At 45.0% G+C, this 26058-nt stretch overlaps 1 protein-coding gene across 5 annotated transcripts in view; it reads right to left on the bottom strand.

The window, feature by feature from the left end:
* The window catches only part of AFF2 (AF4/FMR2 family member 2), a 467806-nt gene that overhangs the window by 10840 nt on the left and 430908 nt on the right, over positions 1-26058 (bottom strand). For all 5 annotated transcript variants that reach the window (XM_041740303.1, XM_041740305.1, XM_041740304.1 and 2 more), the window contains 10 exons: positions 24807-24966; positions 22040-23047; positions 20352-20473; positions 16770-16989; positions 11584-11873; positions 10971-11034; positions 7517-7653; positions 3139-3210; positions 2695-2788; positions 147-199 (listed from right to left, as the gene is read on the bottom strand). In XM_041740303.1, the coding sequence (XP_041596237.1) occupies positions 147-199; positions 2695-2788; positions 3139-3210; positions 7517-7653; positions 10971-11034; positions 11584-11873; positions 16770-16989; positions 20352-20473; positions 22040-23047; positions 24807-24966 (2220 nt within the window). The remainder of the gene's footprint in view (positions 1-146; positions 200-2694; positions 2789-3138; positions 3211-7516; positions 7654-10970; positions 11035-11583; positions 11874-16769; positions 16990-20351; positions 20474-22039; positions 23048-24806; positions 24967-26058) is intronic.

Raw genomic sequence — 26058 nt, 5'->3', positions numbered from 1 at the left:
TCAGCTGAAACCTGAGCAGAATTTCATGTGCACACAAATTACCCTAGTCTCAGACTTGACCTTCGCTCCTGAGTTGTCAATACAAAATATTTGGGCTCTATTCAATCACTGAGTTTCTGAAAAAGCAATTTTCATAAGATACTTACTTTCCATTGCCTACCCAGGGAGATGGTATCTGAGCGACTTTTGAAGCATTTTGCTAAAAGAGAGAGAGAGAGGGAAATAAGGACATCTATTTTGTGTTTTATTAATTCAGAAACAGATGGAAGTGTGATTTAGAGTACATTAATATTGATTGCAGCATTTCGGGATGCCTCCTGTTCCGTTAGCAGAGCTGGGATGTACGTGCGCGTCAGCACACCACGACGCACACTCGATGAAAATAGCTGGGTAGGATAATTAGCGGGCTCCAATCAGGACCATGCAAGTCACTTGATGAAAGATCTTATATACTAAAAGGCCCAGTGAAATCAGACTCAGTTCTCCAAGAAGTGGCTTAATTATCCTCATCTGAAATTTATTCTGCAAAACAAGCTCTTCAGAGTACTGGCAAGCTTTTCACCTTTAGCTCCCGTGGCAAACTTTTTCCATGGGATGCAAGGTGGGCTGTAATTTCTGACATCCCAGGAATGTGCCAGGACTGAGCAGTGTTTCGTGGTTTGTTTTGTCATGCATCACTTTGATTTGCTATCTTTACATGCAAAGTCCCTGATGAACCATTCAACTGGTCCGGGACTGCACTGTCGTGGACTGCTAAGCATTATTTGTCCCTCTGGGTGGAACTGAGCTGGTTTCAAAAATGGGCCTCCTGCATTGGCGGGGGTAGTGGTGGAGGGGAGAGGCACACAGTTGTGAAGCACCCAGCACCACCACGTTAGGACAGTGGTCTAGCTCATTATAGTGACATCACCAGATCAGAGCCCCAAGTGCACGGATCAGGACCCCTGGGGCCCTGAGCCTAACTCAGACGGGCCTTTTCAGCCCAGAGACCAAGGTTGTGCTCCTCCCCTGCCTCTTGGGTTCTGGCTCAGTCCCCTTTGCAAATGGGGTGCTAGGGAGAGTCAGGCATTATCAGGAGCCCAGTGAACATGCGACACTTCGCTGGAGCATAGAGACTCACCCCTAAGGTGTGTTCTGCAAACTCCAGTTTTTAATCTAAAAGAAGTTCAACATGCTGCCAGGAAAGTGGCTTATTTAACATCTGTTCAGTATTCTGGCCACAAAGAACAAGCCAAAGAGGACAGATACTAGAGCTGTGGCTCTCAAAGCATAACCACAAGATGAGCAGCATAAGCATCACCTGGAGACTCGTTACATGCACTAGTGCTCAGACCCTGTCCCAGACCTCCAGGGTCAGACACGGGGGATGAGACCCAGGACTCTGGTTCCCTGAGCACTCCAGGGGATCCAGACGCCCACTCAGGTTTGAGAACCGCCTTTCTACAGCAGAGTGGAGACCAGAGACATAGGAAGGGCTGGGCATCTGTTATCTTTGATGCGTTCACCTACATGAGCACCAGCTTTATGGCATCATGGCCACACCGCATAATAGCTGGCGAACTTGCAACTTGCTTTTTCCCAACTGAGGCAGTGTCCTCATATGGCTACATACTGCCACTCATGGGATTCTGGTGATGGTTTGATTCATTTCAGACAACTGCTTTGGTGTAATTTAGCCAAGCAGTCTCATGAACTTGGCAGAAAATCATCATCATCATCATCATCATCATCATCATCATCATCATCATAATATAACCAGCTTTTCCTTCAAGACCTAACAGGAGCCTTGAGCCTTCTCAAATCTAAATCAGAGCCAGTTCTGGGGGGCAACTGAAGCCGAAGCTTCAGAGACCATCAAGCCGGTGACACTTGAGTGGCTTGTGGTTTTTATCTGGGCTCATTCCCAAATAATGGCATTCTTTTTGCAGTTTAACTACCTTTCTTTCTTCTTTTTTTCTTTCTTTCTTTCTTTCTTTCTTTCTTTCTTTCTTTCTTTCTTCTTTCTTTCTCTTCCTTTCTTCCTTTTTTTGCTTGCAAATTAAAATCTCCAGCTCCCTAGACCACGGATTTATTTATTTGCTTCTTGTTTGTATGCTTGTTTATTTTGGTAATGAGAGCCATTAGTTGTTCTATTCTATTCTTTCTATTCTATTCTATTCTATTCTATTCTATTCTATTCTATTCTATTCTTATTCTTCTTGATCAGTTGTTTTAAAGTGCAACCATTGTGCTCCAAGACTCCCCATGGCCAAAGGGCTCCTACTGGAATGGCTATCCTCTCTGAGCCCAGGGTGGCCACAGTGACTTTTCTCACTATTGAGAACTTTCTGGGCTGGCCGCTCACTTAACACAAGACTGGCCACAGCCACAGTCACACCCTGGGTCTCCTGGTGGGTCCATAATACAGAGCAGAGAAGAAGGCATCATTCCCTTGACTGTAACCAGGAAGATGCCAAGGGCCATTTGGTCAGTCTAGAAGATAATCAGGGGATTGTACCACTGCACCTTCTCATCCTGGAATTAAATCACACCTGAACTCTCTGCTGAGTCCTGGAGGCGAGGCAGGAGGGCCACGGCCGGCTTAAATGATGGAGGTTAAGCCTCTGGCAGCAACAACCTTAACATTTAATAACATGCCTGCCACGTCTCATTAGTGATTTTATTCACCCGGTACTTATACAAAATAAGGATTACCTTAAAATATTCCATCAGTGATCTGGAGTACTTCATAGCATGGTCCTTCTTCAGCTTGAACATCCGCAAGTAGAGAAGTGATAAACATCTGTAGCTGTGGGAGGAGGAGAGGATTATGTTAATGCCGGGGCTTCAGGAAAGCTACACACGGGCAGCAAAATGCTGATTCACAGTTTGTGGTTACTCTCCTACGGTTATGGAGGAGAAGTAAAAAAAAAGAATTTTTCAAAGAGAAGGGGTGAGCATTAAAATCCCATCTTGATAAGGGCGTAAATTAGGAGAGTAAACGTTTAGTCAGCGAGTGAAGAAATCCATTAGTTATCCTTTAATAGTTTAATGGAAAACAAGAATAATGATCTGGGGTAAGCAGCTTAAGTCGATCTGGAGTTTTCAAATCCTTCTGTGACATTTCAGCTGCTTCTTCAGAGCCTCCCTGACACTTACCATAATACTGCCAGCTTTTTGTCCCCATCCGAAGCCAAGGGGCTCGCAAAGTTCTTCAGTCGCATAGCATACCTTTGGAAGAGAAAGGACAAGCTCAAGTGCCATCTCTATGACCCCTCAGAAAAGTCCAGAAATCACGGGTGTTCCCATCGCCTGAATAGCTTAGTGCCACATTTGCTCTGGGGTGGGGGGCAGGGAGGACACTCTCAGGCTCATGGCCAAGAGCATGCTTTCCTGGAAATGTGTGCACAGCGATGATCCCAAGAATGACACACAGAAGTTAGTCTTGGAGAGGTCAGCTGAATCTGGAACCCACATTCTAGGATGGGGCTGTGGGACTACTGCTAGTTTGGTGTGGCAAAAGCATAACAGAATGAAAGCTTGCTGTTCACCATGACACGGGGGGACCTGGAGGGCATCATGCTAAGTGAAGTCGGTCTGAGGAAGGTGAATATCACATGATCTCACTCATACGTGGAATCTCAGAAACAAAACAAGTGCGCAAAGGGAGGAGAAAAAGAGACAAATTAAGAAACAGACTCTTAACTATAGAGAACAAACTGATGGTGACCAGTGGGGTGGGGGTGGGGGGTGCGGGGGACACAGGTGATGGGGATGAAGGAGGGCACTCATGATGCATGGAAGCATTGAGTCACTATACCATACCACACACCTAAAACTAATAATACACCGTCTCTATGTTAACTAACTGGAATTTAATTTTTTTCTGTTTTTTTTAAAGTTTAGATTCAATTTGCCAACATATAGTATAACATCCAGTGATCACTGGAATTTATTTATTTACTTATTTATTTGATCACTGGAATTTAAATAAAAACTTAAAAAAAAAAGAATGGAAAAAACACATTGGCAAAAGGCTGTCCCCTAGGACCACTCTAGCATCACAGCGGCATGACTGGTTTGCAATGACAGGTGGCCACAGATGTCAGTCTCTGTTGAGTTTATGACAGACGAGATAAATAATATACAACTACGACTGACATGGGCACAGGGAGCCCACTATCACATAGTTAAAAAGGTCCCTTTCTAATGGCTCAGGTTTTGAATATATTCCTAGAGAAAGTGGTTTTGGTTTTTTTTTTTTTTTTAAAGGAAGGTCGATTTCACAGCATTTGAAGGTCTAAGCACCCTTAATTTATGGTGCTTGTATATTTTGTCTTTCCATTCTCTTTAATTGTTACTGTTCCACACTGGGGTGATCAAAGGTGGAGCAGTTCTCATTTTTTTTCTTCTAGCTGAGCACATCCCATTCTGGGCATTTAGACTCTTGAAAATCAATTCATTGCATAAAATCATTGTCTGAGCTTTAATGTAATTTCACAGGTGCCTGTGGAGGAATAAGTAATGGAGTTCAGTGTTGCAGAAGGAAGTTGGAAGTGTGCAGGCAGCCTGGACTAGTTCTCATTTATGAGAAGGTGATGGTGAGCCTGAACCATGGACTCCCTGTTTTCAACAGCCTCCCCAGAACACCGGGACCCTGGGACTTCCCCCCAAGACTCGGCACTCCTTCTCCTGCTTATGGCTCCACTTCTGTTAAGGGAACGTTTTCCAATAAAAGGACTTGCACACTTGATGTGGGTCCCTTCTGCTGTTGTTGCCATATTAAGCAAAAGGATTTTTATTATGTAATAAATCAAACTGCCTTTGAGTTGGATCGCAGAAATGTCAAGTCATTGTGATGCCCCACTTGTTTGCACAATACATTTCTATTGCAGATTCCCAGGGCTCAGAGCCACTATAATTACTTGAAGGAAGAAAACTGGGCTCTCTGTGGCCAGCATACTGTCAGAGAGAAAAAGAGAGAAATAAAAATCTCTCCAACACAATATTATGCTACTAAAAACTATGTTCATGTTATAGTCACCCTCTAATTGCAACCACTTTTGAAGTGAGTGGATGGTGAAACTTCAGTTTGCTTCCATGGACCAGAAGACCTAGTTGCTTTAGCCCATTTTATTTCCCAACTGAAATTTCTCTAAAAAAAGTTATACCCATATACGCTTTACAGAAAATGCAAAGAAATGTACATATAGACGGAGGGCACACAAAGGAGTGCATGTAAAACTCTGAATAAAGTCCACTGATTTTTATCAATGTCACTGTCCTATTTGTGATAGTGTTGGGGGAAACCAGGTGTGGGGCCACAGGAACTTTCCAGATCATTTCTTACAACTGCACAGGAATCTACAATTAACTCAAGGTAAAGGTGCAAAATATTGACTCTAAAGTGAACGTCTGTACATTCTCCACTGTAAATAATTATGGAAACAGAAGTGTTTTCTAATGGGAATAAATATTACTCAAAGACTCACACTGCATTTTTACCAGAAACAAAATATGATGCTCAGCTCCTCTATCTTTAAGAGAGCATGTGTTTTCCTACAAGAAAATGAAGAACAAAGAAAAATACAGAGAGATGGGAAACACTCATAATTTCACCCTATTGAAATCATTTCCCCTCCTGCTTGGGCCACAGGCAGAAGCATGCTTTTCATGGTCAGAAATGTAGTGTGTTTATAATTCTGCAGCTACGTAGGCTCCATCCTTGCCCGCAATTCACTGGCTGCAAAGAATTCTGTTGAGTGTACTACAGTGTAATTACTTACTCTTCTATGATTGATTATTTGGTTTGCTTCTAATTGTGTGCTATAATATATGCCAAACTGAACACCATACAGATAACTCGCTCTACTCTTACAATTATTTTCTTCAGTGGAGGAAATTCACATTTCCAGAAGTTGAATTACTGGCTGAAAAGATATGAGTGCTCATTTGTAAAGGTTTTCCTCCACAATGCCAAATTGCCCTCAATTTACAACGATCAATTTCCATTTCCACCACCAGCAAAGGAGAGGCCTAGGTCACCATAATTTAGTGCGCGCATGTGCGCACGTGTGTGTATATGAACACTAGGTATTAGCATTTTTATGTTTTCTTATTAATTTAAAGTGCCTTTAAAAAAAGTTTGCAGTTTTGGATGGATAAAGACCCTGATTTTTCTCCCTGTTTGTTCAATAATGCCGCCCCACGATTTTTAATTTTTGCCAGAATTTTCATCTTGTGCATCTTTACAAATCACTGGCAGCCTCGAATACACTGAGAAATCAATTTCCCCTTAAAAGCTACAGAATTGTGATGGTGGTGGCTTTCACAGAACAGAAAGTAGGCCTGAGAGATGCTTTACATGCTTCTCCCAACAGAGGAAAGCCAAAGGTGGCTGTCTGGCCTGGCAAGGTAAGGCTGCTTTCGTCATAATCCGCCCCCCCTTACTATTGTGGCTTTAACTTCATCTTCTGATTCTATGCAAGCACAGTCCCCCCCCCCCACTTTATAATGGTTTACATTCTTTTGAATGCTTTGCTGGGAAAATATGCTTGCTAAATGTGTCCAATGTTTGTCTGAAGGTTTAATTATAAGGACCTCTGATTTGTAACAGTTTATGCAGGCACAGGCAACATAGGAAAAACCAGGCCTGGCATAGCAACTAGTGGAGCCGGAGGTGATGACCCGGAGAGAAGGACCTATCAGGTGAGGAACTGCTCATTCCAACAAAAGCAATTATTTAGTCCATCCAGCAAGTGATGATGCCTTTCCACTCTTCAGAGCGGGATTAAATTATTTTACAAATATCTGCACGTTACTGGAAAATACACAACTGTGGGCGTTTCTTCTCTTTCTCCTTCTTCCAGGAATTTTTCTGATTCCTCACAAATTCTACTCCAGAAAGACCAAGGATAGGCCAGGAAATTTCATTTCCCATGCAAATGAGACTGATAATCTGTGTGGTTAATATACTGGCTCCTGTTCTCATCCATCTCTGATTCTTACCCCTCCCCCTGCTACCACCTTGTCTGTTTCCCTGAAATTACAGACGCGCAGGAAGTTCACCGCACACCTGCGGCCCTCAACGCCAACTCTGTGTGGGAACAGCGGCCCCCCCTTTTTAATAACCCTGGCAGAAATTCTGAGAAAACAGGGCTTTATAACAAAAACCCTGCTAGCGCCACCTTTCTCAAATTATAGAAGTGAGCTTTGCAAAGACACGTGTCGATGCCAAATGGTGAAATTATTATACTTTACTTCCACCCGCTACGTTTCCATTTTAATTTTATGAATATTGCAAATGATCACACTCACATTATAACCTCTGAAGGGGATAATTTATAAAAGCAGTGTCCATCAATTATAAATGTTCCATGACATTAATAAAATGGCAAGAACTAATTATGATGACTTCCAAGAAGAAGATGCGGAGGACAAACCATTAGGAGGAGGAAATGATATTTTTAAAAAACATAGCAGCTTCTAATTATGACTGAAATGAGCTTGGGAAGATGGCAGCAGAAAGGCCATTAACCTGAGGAGCTCCACGGTCTCGGAGTACATGGTATACGGAGACTTGGCTTCCAGGGGGTCACGTTCCATCGCATTGCCACATTCGGTGAAGGACAGGGCTGCATCGGCATAATTCACGGCTTTGCCAAATTTCTCAAACTGAAACAGGAAGGCGACACATCAACACGATATTGTCTCTTTTCTCCCTCATATAAAGGAGGGGTTTTAACCCTGGGGCAATTTTGCACCCCTCGCCCAGGGCACATTTGGCAACGTCTAGAGATATTTGGGGTCCTTGGCACGAGGGACCAGTCAGCAGAGGCCAGAGATGCTGCTGAGCACCCCACAAGGCACACAGGACAGCCTCCCCCAAAGTGGAGAATTATTAGGTTGAGAAACCCTGATGGAGTTGGGGGGGGGGTTGATGTGTGAATTTGTATTGACAATGGCACAGCTGATCTAAGGTTTTATGTCATGACACCGAGGATGGGAGAGAAGAGAAAAATGCAGCCAAGGGATCGTGTGTGGTTTTGTAACGTATTTGTGGTGCTGTTGCTGTTGTGATTAGTTTTTGGTGGACCAGAATGCAAGTCATTGCCTTGACTAGTTTCTGTCCTTTGAGTTGACTGCACTGGGCATTGTAGCGTCCTCCAGATAGAGCATGCAAATGGCACTCTGTTCTTTTTAAGCCTCAGGGACACCTGACATATACAGTCTTTGCTTGGAACTCTTGGGGAGCACATCAACCCCACCTCCAGGAAACGAGTAATAAATTGATGCTATTGTCATGAAAAATGTGAAGCTTCCGTGTGACTCTTGACAATAATCACATCACTTTCATTGTAAATGATGGTCTGAAATAGTGTGTCAAAACGCCAAAAAATATAGCACTCCTAAATATTTTAGTTTAGTAAAATTTTATTGCAAAAGGTTTTAGCCCTGATAATGGTCATGATTAAACTGACTTAGACATACTGATTTCTTTTTTATGTGTAATGAATATTATATATGACACTTTTATAGTGAGTATTTTATAACAGTATTTAATGTTTTCAATTTTTGATAGCTGGATGTAAGAATTCTACTAATAGAGAATTTTATGTAAAAGAACCAATATAATGCAGATTTAGCTATTTTATTTTTCTTGTATACCTTTTATCAAAATATTTTCTTGCAACTGTGAAGGTTTCAATTCTCAAAATGGCAGAGTGGCTGTCTCTGGCAAAGGATTAAGTACAACTATAAAATGATGAGTTACAGGTCCTGCAGAACCGCTTGTTGTAAATGACTCTCCTTACAATAAATGTTCTTCAGCTTTTACACACTGCAGGAATTCTGCGGTTGCCTTACTGTAAGCTCTTGTGGAAGAATATTGGTTTCAACCAAATTCAAAGTGATTTTATAAAAACCTACACGTGTATTTGCAAACTATCTCCTTCTTGTGCCATACAAGATCATTTTCTGCGGTAATCGAGCTCTGACTGACTCTCCTATGGGGAAATTAATCTTTGCATCCTGATTTTTCGAAGTGACTTTTCATTCACAAACCCATAGCTGGAAAGCTTCTTAAAGCTCTCCTGAACCAAACCTCTCTTTTTCCAAAAGGAGAAATTGAAGTCCAGAGAGAAGATTACACGGCCATAGTGCCAATCGGTGGTTCAGAACCTCAGTTTTTCCATCCATAAAGTGAGGGGTTCAGACTACAGGGGGGCTTCCAGCTCTGGGACAAACATGAACCTAGCAAAGATAGTTTCCTCTAAATGAGTGTTTCTCAATCATTGTTTCCATCATCACTGCCTCCCCAACAGCCACTGTGGGAGCTATTTGAGATATATTTTTCACACATCTCCACCGAAATTTAAATACCAAAAATATACTCAGTATCTCTTCACATACTGTAGCCTGTAGGGTGGGGCACCATTGTAATGTCTGGCTTTTTGACTTTGTCCTCCAAAACTGGTCTTTGTACCCCATGGAGGAATGGAATCTCCCCAAGTTAAAATGCATTTTCTAAATTGCTTGGACCAAAAGTGATTTTAGGGCTATACATAAACATGAGCCTGGAAGGTACAGAGTGATGTTGGTTCATTGAATCCTTTGTACGTATTTCTGTGGCTCTGATTTTTCTCCATTCTGAATCTTTCCTACGTGGTCTCACATGTGTGCCCCACTCATCATGAGCCCACAGACCAGCTTTTCAAGGGCACATGTATGTGATCTCTTGCCCTGATTTGGACAGGGTCATCTCCAGGACCATGTGGTGCCGCAGTTAGGGACATGCAGAGAAGACCACTGGTCTTCAAGACAGCAGCACTGCCACCCAGTGCCTTCCAAATCTCTGGCTGCCCAGACTATGCACCCAGGCAGTCTCCCCAGCATCTCCAGGGGAGCAGGCACCTAGCCTGCCTTGTCATTTTTGTCTGCAGGAGCAGGGGACAATAGCTTTCAAAGGCCAGTTTATACCACAGAAAGGTTAGCTGTAGACCATACCAGAGCAATCTGGACCATGGTGAGAATATGACAGAAAGTAGGGAAGCAACAGACATAGTTGATGGGGACATGAGTCATAGTGCAGGGGCTGTTGTGGTACTTGAGCACAGCCCCACACTGGTGTCAAACACCGTGGGTCAGCTAGTCTTGGATGGACACACTGCCATGAAGGAGGATACCGTTTTTGTTGTTGCTGTTGTTTCTGTTTTTTTTTTTTTTTTTTTTTTTAATAATGGAGTTGGACTAATACCTCTAATTGTGCTCGGGTTCACTCAAAGGTGAGTACTCTGAACTGAGCCAGTGTGCTCTCCAGGGCAGCAGAGAGTGCAACTATCCATGTCTGGGCCCCCGTCTCAGAAATTTTCAGTCCATTTGTCTGGGGTATGGCTTGGGAATCAGGTTTGTTTTAAAGCCCTCCCAAGTAATTATAACAGGTGGTTGAGACCCCCAGTTAGGAGGAGCAATCATGATAATTCCATGTGCTGAGCTCATCATTGATCCCAGTGGCCAAGACCCTCAGAGGCAGCAGGGTCCATGCATCCTCAGAACTCCGGATGACAGAACTTCCCTTGTCTGTGTAGGGGCCTAGCCTGGCTACAGGCCTTGGTCTAGAAACATGTCATCAACGCAGCATGGGGCTGTGTTTGTTTTCTACATGCCTGGGCTTCCCCAAGCCAATTTTGGGGGCCACTTGACCAGCTCCCCACAACCTGCTCTCTGCCCATACCAGTCCTGATTTATTGGAACCAGTGGGAGTTCCCACTTGCTCCAGGGTGGTTTCAAAAGTCGTTTCAGATTCATGTGAAATCCAACAACAGTATATGGCAAGAACTTGGGAACTCTGGGGTAAGGAATTAACTAGCCCCAATCTCCCTATGTCGGAGTAGCAATGAGGAAGTTTGACCCATTTGTAAAGTCAGGTAGCTCTGTTTTCCTTCAGAGCACAACAACACAATGGGAGGAACACTATGAGAGGGAAAACCTACCAGCGCATCAGCTTTGTGCTTGAGCTTCTTTGCCTCTTGCATGTAATAATCAGCGTTGTGAACCCTAAAGAAAAAAAAAAGCGGGCTCTTTCAACAACCACCATCTCATCTTTCCCTGAAAGAATGAAGAGCCACAAGTGGTTTTGCTTGAAATCCATCCTAATATAGTGCCTTTGAAAGGCTAGGTGAGTGCAATCATTCATAGAATCACCAACCTCAAAAGAAGCCTGGCAGTGGGATGTGAAGTACATGATGGCCCATTGGGATTAATAAGTGCCCCCTCCAACCCAACCATTCCACTGTGCAAATATTCAGTGGACCCCAATGAACTGAGCTGCTGCTAGCACACTGTCCAATCTGAGAACACAGATAAGAAAGGGGGACAAAGCGACCTAGAATGAAGCACCTGTCCTTGGAAATGGTCAAAGATCTTCATGACTACAATGGACCAAAAGACATGTCTTGGTGGGGACAGAGGTGCGTAGGGAGGAGGAGTTGCCACTGAGTTTTACTTTGAGTGGCATGTGCACGGTGCTAGAAAAGCCAGACTGCCTGCACCCACCCCCATTCCCCACTCTCACACCGTGCCCATGATAATCTGGGGACAACATACGAGTCATCAAAGGTTAGCTTGGGTCTCCGGACGTTGGCGGTGCTACTGGACAGAAGAGGCAGGGCCGCCCAGGATGCCATCTCCAGGTGACTGCTGTCCATGAGGCCAGTAGTGATGGTAGAGGTGATGGTGGAAATGGTTGTGGTAGTGGTCGTGGTAGTGGCTGTGGCAGTGGTAGTTGCAGTGGCCGTGACAGTGGCGGTGACAATGGCAGTAGCAGTGACAGTGGCAATAGCAGTGTTGGTGACTGTGACGGTGGCAGAGGCTGTCTTTTTTGGAGTGTCTCCATCCTGGGAAAAAGGACAAACAGTTGCCATAAGGTCCAGCCTCTTGGAACATCTTTTCATATATACTTTGGATGCTGAGCACATTAGGAAACAAGGCAAGAGAAAGAAAACAATGCATACAGCTTGAGAATAAACAGGTGACCCTGGTATATCACCAGCTTTTGTTCTGTGATGACACCAATCACCAAGCTACTCAGGTGCTATGATTACATAAGCCTCATGATCCCATGAAGACAACCATTGGCAAATCTGGCAGGAGATGTAGGTGGGGACAGGAGGGAAAGACATAGGAGGAAGGAGAGAGAAGACAGGGCAAGAGTGAGCATATGAGAGAGAGAGAGAGAGAGAGAGAGAGAGAGAGAGACAGAGAGAGGGAGAGAGAGAAAGAGGTAACCCTGATATCTGTATTTTTGACAAGGGAACAGAAACTTTCACTAGGGTAAATAAAGTACTCCAGTCACTCTGCAAAATATCAAATCCAGTGCAGCAAACCAGGCCTTATACCCTGGAAGCAAGGCTGAAGCTGCCCTTTTGTTCTTTGACGCCTTGACTGAAGTCTGGCCATGTGAACATTACATGAGTGCCTCCTCATTTTGAAGTCTTGGGATGATAAAAGCTCATTTTGACCAGATCAAAAACCAAATGGGGGAAGAGGCTTCTGGGGTTCACTAGAACTGTCATTGCCATGGGAAGAATGGACTCCAGATGAAAAAAGTAGGTGGCAAGATCTGTACTTCTGTGACAGTGTGTGTCAGGAGACCACGGGCTGTGTTCACATGGTAGACTCCGCCCTCCCCACCTGGCAACAGTGGGGTGATCCTGACTGTTCTACCTCTGATCATGCTTGCCACTGCGCCTCCTCCTCCTTCTGCTCTTCTGAGTTGGTATCTCCCTAAGGTTGGTATCTCCTGAGGTTTATTCCTCAGATCTCTTCTTTCTTGACCTTGACAGGATCTGCTGATCCTGTATCTGTTGGCACAGATCTGACAATACACAGATCACTGCCAAATGGAAACCTCAATCTTACCCTCTCTCTAAAGCCCCAGATGTGTGGTGATCACCGCTGGATCATTATCACCAAGAAGGCCCATTAACACCTCAAATTGCCCTGAAATAAAATTGATAACTAAATCAGTTTCCTCTTTCTGTTAATGGCAGGATGGTCTTCCCCATCCCTGAGGCTGGGTTTCTCCATGTCAGTAAGGGGGCTGTGGTCATCCCCGGGCTAGGAGCATTGGAACCAGTGTACTCCCCAGCTTGCCTTCCATCTGAGCTGCTCTAATCAGCTCTGTATATTGAAGTTCTGTAAATTCCTCCATGTCAAAAAAAATGATAATGTTCCTAAAACTCTTTTGAAAAGAGCATCAAAATAAAGTGAATTTTACTGCTTTATTTCATCTTGAATTTCTTCCTCTCCATTACCCTTATCCAATCAATTACAAAGTCCTATTCATTGCATCTTCCCACTATTTCTCAGATCAGTCTCTTCCTCCTTTGAAGCCTCCAAGTGCAGATCCTCGTGGCTTCTGCCTGAGACTATCAACCTCGGGGCTGGACCCCCGACCTCTGAGATAGCTTTCCCAATCCACTCTCAATCTGCTGCCGGCCAGCCTGAGCTTCTTACACAAAGCTCCATGTATCTCACCACCTTGCAACCAAACACAAACCCGAGGCTGAGCTCTTTGCTGGCCTGTAAGGTCCTTCCTGATCTGGCATCAGCTTTCCACTTTATCTCCCACTACTTATTCCCATGGGCCTTCCCCCAAACTGAACACACTCGGCTTTCTTCACTTTCTTGCTTTGGTTCATGTGGAGTCTTAGAGTTGAAAGAACTTCCCCTTCATGGCTTTTCTTTTTTCGCCTTGTGATAATTTTCTCTACTTTTTAATTAAAAAAAGAATTGTGGTAAAATGCACACAACTGGTGTATTTTACTCATCATCAAGTTTTTAAGGTTCATCCGTGTTATAGCATGGGGTCAGAATTTCCTTCCGTTTCAAAGCTGAATGATATTCCATTGTATGGACAGATCACATTTTGTTTAACCACCTCATTCATTTCTGAACTGGACTCATCTACTGAGGCCCAGATCAACAAATTGCCTTCTCCTCCAAGAAAGCCACCTCATGTCTACAGCCGGAAGTGCTTTAATTCCCCTTGGTCCCTTTAGAGATCTGAAATCTGTCTTAATGCCTCTCCATAACACCAATCAGCAGCCATTTTATATCGTGGGTTTTTTTGAGCACATGTCTCATTGCTGGCCTTCAATTGAGAGCTCTCTGAACACGGGAGCCATCTCTGATTTATGACTTCACTACCTCACCCCATCCCCCTGCCCCACAGCCTCATGCTCCCAGTAATTTGCTGAGTGCATGCACTTATACCTGCCTTCATCAAAAGGGTCAGTTTAAAAACAGCAGCCAAATGTGACCATTTCTTACATCCACAAGTCTATCTTTTCTCCTTGATCCTGGATCTTCTGATTATCAGAAATTCTTATCACTGAGAGAAAGGTGGTGAGAGGCTAACACATCTAAAAATCGTTATGATGGACAGGGAGAAAACAGTTGACAAATCAGCATGGATTTTATTTGACCCAAACACATAAAAACATCGAAGGTTTCTAAAATTCCCAAGCCAGCTCCATGTTTCTACTGCCAAAGCCAGATGGCTCAGACCAAACAGTGGAGTCATCTCTATGATCAAGATACATGTCAAGGACTCTGAAGTACTGCATCCACTGTGCACATAACACTCATGTCATCCCTGGTGAGTCTGACTGCAACCATGATCATGCAAGTTATATGAACATGTCCTCTGTCCATGCTCAGCCAACCAGTGAGTCAAAAGACAAGACTTCATGCAAAAGTAGAATACAGAAGACACTGAGAACAGAAGATTGAAAACACTTTGGGAGGTGGAAAAAGCCTTATCAATCATCTAGTCAAATCCACTCATTTTATGGACTCGGAGAGGTTTCCTAATTTGCCCAAGGCCACAGAAAACCTGCTGCAGTTTTAGCACCGTGCACCAAGTCTCTTAACTCCCAAGCTAGGCCAAAAATGTACTCATCTTCCAGCTTCCAAGCCATTTATGAAAAGAAGAAGTGGCCAAAGAAGGGGCAATGGGTGGAACTGGAGGGTATTATGCTGAGTGAAATAAGTCAATCGGAGAAGGACAAACAGTGTATGTTCTCATTCATTTGGGGAATATGAATAATAGTGAAAGGGAATATAAAGGAAGGGAAAAGAAATGTTGGGAAATATCAGGAAGGGAGACAGAACATAAAGACTCCTAACTCGGGGAAACGAACTAGGGGTGGTGGAAGGGGAGGAGGGCGGGTGTTGGAGGGGAATGGGTGACGGGCACTGAGGTGGACACTTGACGGGATGAGCACTGGGTGTTTTTCTGTATGTTGGTAAATTAAACACCAATAAAAGTTAATTAAAAAAAAAAAAAAAAAAGAAGGGGCAATGGGAAGTCAGTCATGACTTCTCATGGAAGATTCCAGTGATTTCCTTAAGAAGGACAATCCCTTTCTAGGTGCAGATGTAACTGTATTTATTGGGTTTCCCTTGCAGCTTTTAGCTCTTGTAGAAATGACTTTGCAGATTCTTTTAAGCATTACCACTGTCATGATCACAACTGTATTAAGCATCTAATTCTTTGTGCCAATATACCAGGCACTGTATAGAGAATTGCCTAGGTATGGCATATGCCCTCCCAAAGCTCGTGGTAGAAAAGAGCCCCCGTTGGAGTTTACAGTATTAATTACATTCAGTATGAAAAATGGGATTGATAGTATAATTACTGTTTAGAATAGATGGTTTAATTTCTAACAAAGTCAGCATTTTTAAATGTGAATGCAAATATTATGTGGGCGCACACACGCTCACATGCATACACACAATTTTGTATGGAAAATGACTATTTTATAATAGTATAATTTCTCTATACCAGTGATGAAATTTGCCTAGATATGCATGCCATGCCAGTCATTTCAGATGATGGAGGACTCCCCGTTGGAGTCCTTCAAGCTCAGAGGCCTCATGGCTTTTTATGGAGTGGCAAATTGGCACTCTTGGTTTAGAGTCCACCAGGTTGGCCTCAAGACATTCAAAAGCTCATTGATTTTCACATATTTGCTCTTTTATATTACACTTAAAGGAGACCAGATGCATATGGATGCTACATCTGCACATAGATGCATTTACATGGAAAAGCAGATGTATTTGCCATTAATATTCACTGGCGACACTTGGTTTGTGGCTTCTGTGCTTCAGGTACCTATACCTGAGACAGATGGAAAGATCAAGTGAATGTGGAAAGTGATACAAAGTCTCATTTTTCTATGCTAATGGAGCAGCAGTGCAGAAAATCCAAAGGGCTGGGTAATTCTCTAGTTGAGATTAGAACCACAGTTGTGTGGCTTTTAGCAACGGATTTATCTTTTAAATTCCAGCCTTTTGAGTCACTATTTTGAACTCCATTCACACCTGCTAAGCTGGGTGGTGGGAAGATGCATCTGGGAGTTCCAGCCCCAATTCAGTGACCTTGGGCAACCCCACCCCATCCATTTGTTCTTTCATTCACTAAATGATCAGTGCCTGCACACTGGGCCCGATGTTGTGATCACTATTTTGGAAGTGTCCCCACTATCGAGATATGAAAATATTGGACCAAAGGATGTCCAAAGCCCTGAGTCTCGACATAATAATCTGGATGAAAAATTCATCCTATGTTAGAATAATCAAGGTTTGAAATGATGCAGAATTTGTATATTTCTGTATACTTTTCTCTCTGCCTCTTCCTCTCAGCCCCTTGCAGTCACATCCAGTTAGACAAGCTGGGTCAACTCGTCTCTACCTGATGATTATAATATTTCTTCCGAGATGCTTACATTTACGGATATCCCTTTGAAAGTAGCACAGAATTTGCCTTCATTCCTCTTAGGTTTGGTAGAGGTGATATGTCCAACAATGGGGATGTTTTTGTCTTGACCAAAGGGGCCATTGCTGCCACTGTTTCTGCGGCGTGGAGGGTCCTCCGGCAGTGGGGAAAGTGGAGGAGGAAACAGCTTTTCTTCTTTCCTTCTATTCGCTCTCCTGGATGAATTGTTTCTGTGTAAACAAAAAGTGTAGAGTGTCACAAAGTTTTCCCTCCCCCTCATGCTTTTCTCCCCATGATGCTAGTACTTTCTCAGCTTAAGCACTATTTTAGTTGATGGTCCTTTACCTATGGTGAAGAGTATATATAAAAACACACGTTGAAAAAAAAAAAAAACACACGTTGACAGAGATACTGATAGAGAAATATTGCTATAAACAAATGCAAATATATGTATCCAAGAATAAACACATGTCTTTGAAGCAGAACTCCATGATACATGTAGACGTCTAATGGAGGGTGCTACAGTGTGATATTTGCAACCTTTCAAGATTCCTCTTAATTAGATTTTTTATGGAAAATCCAATGCAGACTTTAATCCTGTCAATTTTTTTAGGACGGTCCCTACTTATTTTGCCCTAGGACTTGACTGCCTAATTACACAGTAAATGGTACAATAAACAATTAGTGAAGGGATATTTTCTTAAGAAATATTACACTTGTACATTTCTCAGCTATCAGTGACACACTAAATACGTCTGTGACCCATTGTGAACTGTCTGTTCAAAATGCTCTATGGCCACGCCAATGCATAAGAAGCCCCTGACCTTAAGTTGTTCCACTGGAGTGCTCGTGCACTCCACTTTACAGAACCCATTTGAAAACGATTTTGTCATATCGTCACAAGACATCTGTAGTCCTGGAAGTACTCCCGCACTTTCAGACTGATTTATCTGTCCATTAAATGGGTACCATCAAGGAGACAGAGACTTCAAATAAAACAGAACAACTAAAACCTTATGCTAGCTGCTTAACATGGTAATTGGGTCATGGATTTTCATTTTAGTTACTGTCTTAGCCTAATCAATGAAGATTACTTGAATTTTAATCTTTTCTTAGACAACTCTGGTTGCACTGTGCAGCCATTTACTTTCCATGATTATCGACTACAATTTTCAATAGCAAATTAAGTCAACAAGAATTTATGTTTTCCTCTTGGTCAATTTCAGTCAGTGTCTAGGAATATAGATTTGCAATATCTCAAGGCAACAAATCAAAGATGAACAAGCATTCCAGTGGCCTGATTTCCTGAAATGCTGGGAGTCAATGCAGTCTCCTTGTTCCCCTTCCACTGTGTTGCCCAAATTTGCCACTGTAATAATATTCGCCATCTTCTTCATCTTTTGTTTCATAAACATGGCCCTACATCAATTTTTGTTCAAGCAGCAAAATATTTAAGAGCATTAGCTATTTCTGCCACTACCTTCATCAGTTCAGATTAATTAAGAAAAATATTTGCCAATGGATTTTAAAAAGTGCTTTGACATGTAGAACCAGTGTGTGTGTGTGTGTGTGTGTGTGTGTGTGTGTGTGTGTACTCAGCAGGGCCCTCCTGTTGGATGATGGAGGGCTGCAGCTGTCATAATCTGGCATGGCAATCTTTGCTGGGCTTAGAACATTCATTTAGAAAGGCAAATACTGTCCCATACAAATTTCCAAGGTTTTCATTTGGAGGCTCAACAAGGCACAAAGGACTAGATGGCAGTTGAGGAGAGGGTTCCCAAGAGAAGAGCCCTGAGAGGCTAGTCCTCACTTCATTCTCTCTCGGCTATGGAGATTTCTTTACCATGGACTTGGGTTTGTTTGAGAAGCCTGAGAATCTGCTCCAGGCCCTTCCTGAATGAGAAATGCTACTAGGTAAACACTGCTTTTCTAATGACTACAATAGAAGAGAGACTGCAAAAACCATGAATTTTGTGAAGAAGAATAGAAGAAGAGACTGCAAAAACCTTCACCATTTTGTGAAGAATAAATTCAAATTATTAGACGTGTACTTAATGCTTGTTCTTGTCTCTTTCATGAGATGGGAGAAGCGACAAGTCCCTGGGCTGCTAAGGGAGACCAGCATTGGACATTGATGGCTGAGGCAACACCTGTGCCATCAGGTGGCCTGAACTGGTCAAAGCCCGGGAACTGGGGACGTACAGCCACCACAGCCATGCCATTTAGTCAATCCTCCAGGGAAGGAGGAGGGCTGTGGTGATCCACGCGAGATCACTGGGGAAGGAACAGGCTTCCCCACAGGCCTGGCTCACTCATCAGCTTGGCCCACAGGAAGAACTACTACTCATTCTGAGAACTCTGAGTACATGATGGGATGCTTCAAAGCAAAGTTATACCAGGGGTATAGACACACTACACAAAGAGCTATGGATCATCAGGGGAAGGGGTAGCTCAGGGCCCCAGTCTCCATATCATCCCAAGGGGCTACAGTGAGAATTGATCTTTTCCTACCTTTTATCTCAAAAACAAGAAGGATCTAAACTGTAAGCCAAAACTTATTTCCAATGTCTTATTTGCGGTGGACTGGTACCAGAACAATGATGTTAAACAGGAATCTGGGAGCTCAATTGTCAGCAGCAGTTAGCCACATTGCCTCTGTGCTCTGGGCTGCTTATAGGCTCTGGAACTGGTCTTTGATGGAAGTAATCTCTAACAGTGAATAAATTTATGGAAATAATTATCCAGACAGAACACTTCCAGTAGCCAATGTGACTGTTAATGAAGTGGTATTTCTAAGATGCAAGAACTTGGTCACAACACTTGGTAGCAACAGAGGCTGGGACCTCTCCAGGGAAGGCCGGGGCCATGTGAGTGTGGAGGGGCCTGGGCGGCCTCCCACCTGACTCTGGTACTTTACGCAAAGTGGGAGAGGCAGCAGATGTGCCAGCTGGTTGGAACTAACCAATGTACCCCCAGTCAGCTTTCCCTGACACACAACCCCCTCGGGGAGGATGACTCCCAGACATATCATCTCCCTGGCCTTCTCTAATGGGTCAGAGCCCCTTCCCCTGGGCTCTGACAAGGCCAGGATGTACCTCCTAGTCCTCAAGCTCTGTACTGAGGTTAAGGAATGGCACCAAAGTGGAAGCAGCAGTGGGACATAGTGTCAAGACCAAGGGGCTGCTTTCATTACCAACCACACTGAAAGTTGCCCAGAAGCCAGTGATCTGCTTTGAGTGACAGGTGTGGCTGGGCGCTGGTCCTTTTCAACTCCCTTACCCCTTATACTCCCCCCTTTGTGCTAAAAGTTCGCTTTGGCTAATTTTGGTCCTCCGCATTAGTTGGAGTCAAAAAATCTTGCTATAAAGCTCATGGAGTCATGCAAAATCTGACAGCCTGCACTCCACCCTTTATCCCATGCTTGCGGGACTGGTGGCCAGGGTCAGCTGTCAGGATGGGCTGGGCAACTCTCGTTTCCTTCCTTACCATTCCTCTGAAATAGGAACCCCCAACCCCACCACCACCAAAAGGCTTTGAGATTTCTGAAGGGTCTGAGCAATCGGGGGGTGATACGAAGACAGGGCAAACTCACTCTTTAGCGTTGGGAGGCTTGTGGGGTGGGGCTGGTGAGATGCAGGGTGGCAGCAGGCAGATAGTGGTGGCCTCCTCCAGGCGTTGCTTCTTTTCAGGGATTTTCTCTGCAGTTTCTGTTGGCTTTAATGGGAAGAAAAATATAGAGCTTGAAATACATGGCACATGCAAACATTTAAAAACCATGAGCAAGGTAGACAGTTTGCTTCTATTTTAACTTCTAGATTAGCTAGGGGAGTTAAATGCACACCTTTGATCAGAAAGAAAAGCAATCAGCCCAGGAGCTGGCATCTGAGCAAGCTGCGCTATGCTGTGAACCTCTGATTAAAGATTGGGGGGCACAGGAGTCTCCTACCCAAAGTAAAGAGAACCTATCATTTTTCAGACCCTTCTTCCATCAACCATGCCCCCACAGATGAGTAGTAGAGAAACTACCACTGCAACCTTGAGGCACCTGGGTGGCTCAGTCGGTTAGGCATCTGCCTTTGGCCCAGGTCCTGATCCCAGGGTCCTGGGATCAAGTCCCATGTTGGGCTCCCTGCTCAGCGGGGAGTCTGCTTCTCCCTCTCTTTCTCTCTCTGCCCTTCTCTCTGCTTGTGCTCTATCTCACTATCTCTCTCAAATAAATAAATAAATAAAATGTTTTAAAAAACCCACTGCAATTCTAACACGGCATAAAGGCGTGCAAGTAGCGTTGGGGTTTGTGGGTTACATATAAAGGTCACTTAAAGGATCAACAACATGCAAGGCAAAAATGCATGTGCAAGGCGTGCCTTCGCATATGCTGGTTCTGAAGGTACGCTTTGGCCTCTGCTTGCACCACTGTCATCCCTGAGAGCAGGGAAACAGTGAGCAGCAGGAGCCCCAGACTTTCTATGGCAGCTGTTAAAAGTAATATTACCCAAATATCACCATGAGATGCTGTTACTCTAAAAAACTGCCCTGAGGTCTGGAGATACAACAAAATGAGACTAATGTACTTGAAATGGAAGAGGCCATGCTGGATTTCCCCTCCTGATGAGAGTTTTCTGTTTTGTTTTTAAGTAAGCTCTGTACCCAATGTGGGGCTCGAACTCATGATGCCAAGACTGAGCGTGCGTGCTCTACTGACCAAGCCAGCCAGGCACCCCTGCCCTTCTGCTGATAGTTTGTGACCCTAATGTCTTGCAGCTGAGGTTTCCACAAGTCGGGCCAACCACACAGCTCAGGGTGCCAGCAGGCTGGGCTGACTGTGCGTCTGCTAGGAGCTGGGGACATCGAAGTGTAACTGGGGGGCAAGAATGCTGACATGTGTCCGGACAAATTAAAAGGCATGTTGAGGCACTTGGGAGTACTGGGGTGCCCTGCTGGTGTGGGGTGGGGACTGTGGGGTGTGGCCCCGTGAGTCCTAGAAGCAGGAGCAGCTTAAGAAACTGATCCCAGGGACAGTCTCCACAGTCTTCTTTCCTACACATCATAACCACTCATGTGCCATATAGGATACTCTTCACTTTGGCTGCCAAGCCCTGACTATTCCTAACACCTCCTTCCAGGTCATGTCAAGTACTCCATTTCCCATGGAAAGCATCACTGCCTTCACCAGAAACTGCAAACCATTGCTGTTGACCTTGCAAATGAGGCTCAAGATCAACTTGGCCAACTGAGAGCCACTGCTCGTGATCCCTTGGCCAACCCCGGGGCACAGCTCACCTTGTGCTTACGCTTGCCCTTAGGGATGGGTTTCTCCGTGGCCGCGGCAGCACTCTGGCGCTTGGGCTTGGACACGGTCTCCTTGTGGTCCGGCTTGGCCAGCGCTGCTGGCAGTGCGTGGTGGCCAGGTACTCTAGACAGCAGGCCAAGGTCAATCTTCACCCAGAGATTTTTCATGTTCTCTTGATCTTGCAGAGGGGACAGAAGCTCGGGTTGCATGACAGGGATGGGTGAGAAAGCTGGATCCTCATTACTGGCGGCTACGCTGTTGTTGGTGCTGCTGCTGACTAAGGAGCCAAGGGTCAGGCTGGCACCACAGGCTTCCTTGGATTTGGCAGTATTGCCCCCAGGAGCAGTGCAAGGAGGCAGGACTTTGATCTGCAGGGTCTCTTCTTGATCTGTGTTAGAATCGGACGTGGATGAATCCGTTTCGATGAATTCCCGGGACTTTGGCACGATCTTGCCAGGCCCTCTGTACTTCTTTTTCTCGGCAGCCACGGGAATGTTTGGCCTCGGTTCCTTCCTAGGGACTGGTTTGTGGGCAGTGGCTTTGTTGCGGCCTCTTGGTGGCTCAGGAGGCTCCACACTTTCTTTTTCTTTGGGGGTGCTGCTGGTAATATTTGGTTTGGGCCAGGTAAACTCATCAATGCTGGTGTTCTTCTCGACTTTTTTGGGCTGTTTTTTTCCAATTGTCCTTTGAGAAGCTGTCTCAATGGTTGTCGACAACTTATGCTTCAAAGCCTTTGTTTCTGGAGTTTTCTGGGTAGGCCGTGGACGAGCTTTCTCCCTGATAAGACTGAGGAGAGGCCTCTCTTTGGGTTCAGCCAGGACCTGGCTGGGGTTTGTCTTCACTTTGACCTGGACTTCCATTGGCTGGATGATTGGAGGAGGCACAGAAAGCGTCTCCATGGGTGTTTCATTTTGACCACAAATAAACGACTTGTTCTGGGATGTCACTTTGTTAAGCCATTTATCCAACTGCCACTTGTTAGTTGAGGGTGGCTCAGGCTGCAGATGAGAAACAACGGCAAGAAGGAATTTCACATGTTGGAAGGATCTGGAAGGACTCTCAGTACACTGAGTGCTGATAAAAGCAGTGGATGTGAAGTGCCCATTCACACATTTAGAAGCATGCACACACACACACACATGGAATCTCAATTAATCAAATTATCCAGATAGACAAATACCCCATAAACCAGCCCCAATCTACTTATTTCAATGAACTTCCACTCCTCTTCTGAAAACAGCTTCCACTCTGGCCAGGAAGGAAAGAATTATTCACAGAGAGTTTTCCCAGAGGGTGGGCATGGAGGCCTGGCAGGGAAACCTGTTCCCCAAATCCTCTGGTGGGACTCATTGCTCAACCTCTCACCAGGAGGCAGAGGTAATGATCTCGGGTCCCGAAAAGCAATGTAAGTGTGCCTCAAGTGTAATTCAAAAGGAAAGGCTTTCTATCTGCCAAAGTGCCAGTTTTTCCTGTGTGATGTTGTAGTTCACTGCAAAAAGAACAAGCCTTTTCTATTTTTACTGAAGGATGAAAAGATTTGACTTCCCCCAAACCACCTCACTTTCCTCGGTGTATGGGCAATAACCAATTTATGGGGACATGCACACAGACATTAGTGTCCGCTGTTAAGCCACGGAAATGAGGCGTACCATTCAGGTGCTTGATTCCCAACTCTGAATTCTGCCTGTTGAACTAAAAGAGCCATCATTTTTATTAGAACTGTTCTTCTTTTGAAAGCCAATCAGCTGAGGCTTATGGCACCAGCCAACAGAGGGTGAGAGAATTAAAAACACTTGAGTAGCTGTGATTCCAGCACACACAAAGCAATGCAGGCCAGGGTCGGGGAAATCGTGTTGGCTGGCGCTGTTGATCAGGGGCACCAGCTCTGCCAGTGCACTGACCCTGGTTTCAGTCCTGGCTTGACCACTGTCTGCCTGGGAGATCTCGGGAAAGTTCTTTATTAACCTCTCAGAGTCTTATTCTCTAATCCATAAAATGGGGATGCTAATCGCAAGGACCCCAGAGAAGTGTTATGGGGAAAAAATAAAAAAGTGCAGGTCAAGAGCATCTCGCAGTGCCCGGCCCAGGGCCCGTGATCGAGCAGTGCTGGCTACGATTAACAGCCGATTGGCACTATTGCATTCTCCACTATTCCTTTCCGATTATTACAAACAAGTGTGCATGGAACCCTGGAGGGATCTGCTTGCTGCACGAGGTGCAGCCTTGGGGGCGCTGAGGAGTTATTCTGGACTCACAGAGGATGGGAGGAGAAGATAGCACCTTGTTTTTTATTTCGAAAGTATATTTTTGGTATTGTAAGGAGCCGTTTTGAATGCTTTCGTGAATTATGATCAAATACATTTGGAGGATGCAGGTCGAAATTTGAAAAAGCCATCCCATTTCTTGGGTCTTCATTGCCAAGTGGCAATTCATCACTTCAACCTGGAGTACGAGGTGGTCTTGACTGGTTCTCTCAAAAGAGAAATCGCTAGCTCAGTTATCACTATTCCAGATTTACACATGAGGAGGCTGGAGGCTCGGAGGAGCTCTGGGAGTCACCCAGCAAGAACTGTCTGCTTGTAGGGACTGTGCATGTACATGTTTTAGAGGGTGAAAAATGCTATCCGATGCTTAAATACTTCCTTGAAATTTTTCTTGTGTTGGAAGTGTGTGTGCTTGTGCGCACATGCACATGCCCAGGAGGGCCACCCTGGGGACCCGCAAATTGCACTCTAGGCCCCCGGTCCCTTCACTCACCTCTGGAGTGGCCGCACGAGGCGCCTCATTGGATTCGCTGTCGGTGGTGCTGCTTTCAGTGTCTGAGTCTGACTCAGAGCTGCTCTCAGAGTCACTGGAGCTGCCAGATGCCCCACTGGCTGGCACCGCAGGTGGAGGCTGAGGTGTGGCCAGGAGTGGGCTGAAAGAAAATCACATCACTCATTGCCTCACTGTGTCTCAAATCAGCACATCAAGCCCCTCTCCCACCCCGTTCAGCACAAGGGCCTGTGATGTGTCAGGTCCGGGCAGAGCAGAGCACATCGTCCCATTCCACAGATGGGAAATGTGAGGCTCAGGAGGCGCTGGGTGTGGCCAAAGGTCAAATGATTCATTAGAACCCAGCCTGCATGTGGCCAAGTTCCTTGGGTTCCACGACACTGCCGTCCCTCTTGGGAAAGCCCTGCCTCCCACATTGCACATGAAAACCTGAAGCCAAGGGCGCATGCCTTCTGGACACAGATGCACATACCACAGACCCACGTGCAGCCTTAGATTCTTAACGATCCCAAGCTTTTTTGGATAGGGTAAGTTTTCACTTTCTGTTGCCATTTAGTTGAGAAACCCAGAGGTTTGTCACGGGGCTGTGATCTCAGCTATACACACAGTACACTCCTCTCACCAAGAAGGGGGGATTCAACCCCCATTTAAGTGGAGAAAATTAGGTCCATAGGGAGAGAGGCTTGCTTCTGCCTCAGGCCTAGGCGGATAAGTGAGCTTGGAACTCCAAGCACAGGGGCTGTGAAAAGCATATTCACTGCTGAATACCCAGCACCCAGCACCGAAGGAACTACAGTCCCATTTCTTGGCCTCCCTCACCCCAATTTTTGTGAACTCTTTGGAAAACACCTCTTACTGGGAGGGATGATCATAAAGGACTAAGCAAGTCTAAGGCTTGATTTCAAATCTGTAAAGCTGACCATGAAAGGCACTTGAAAATTGACACCACTTGCCAGTCTGTCTTTATTGATAATCTATAGTTTTCCTTACCAATCGTTTGCTCCCTGTGCCCGTGACAAATCAGCCTCCTGTGGTCCCACCTTCAAATGGCACCAAGGGGGTCTCCAAGGACCCCTTTGCTGAAGGCTTCTGGAAGCACAGAGCATTACTCCTTGCCTGCCCCCACCCCACTCTCTCAGCAGCGCCTATTTCTCTCCAACATTACAGCTCTTGCCTGCTAAGCTGGAGCTCTGCTCAGCTGCTGCTTGGGGAGGAACCAGGTTCCCTTTTAAGG

The sequence above is a fragment of the Vulpes lagopus genome, chromosome X, assembly GCF_018345385.1.
Source record: "Vulpes lagopus strain Blue_001 chromosome X, ASM1834538v1, whole genome shotgun sequence".
Taxonomy (NCBI): Eukaryota; Metazoa; Chordata; class Mammalia; order Carnivora; family Canidae; genus Vulpes; species Vulpes lagopus.
Note: the sequence above shows the minus strand (reverse complement) of the source record. Positions and strands in the feature narration are given on the sequence as shown.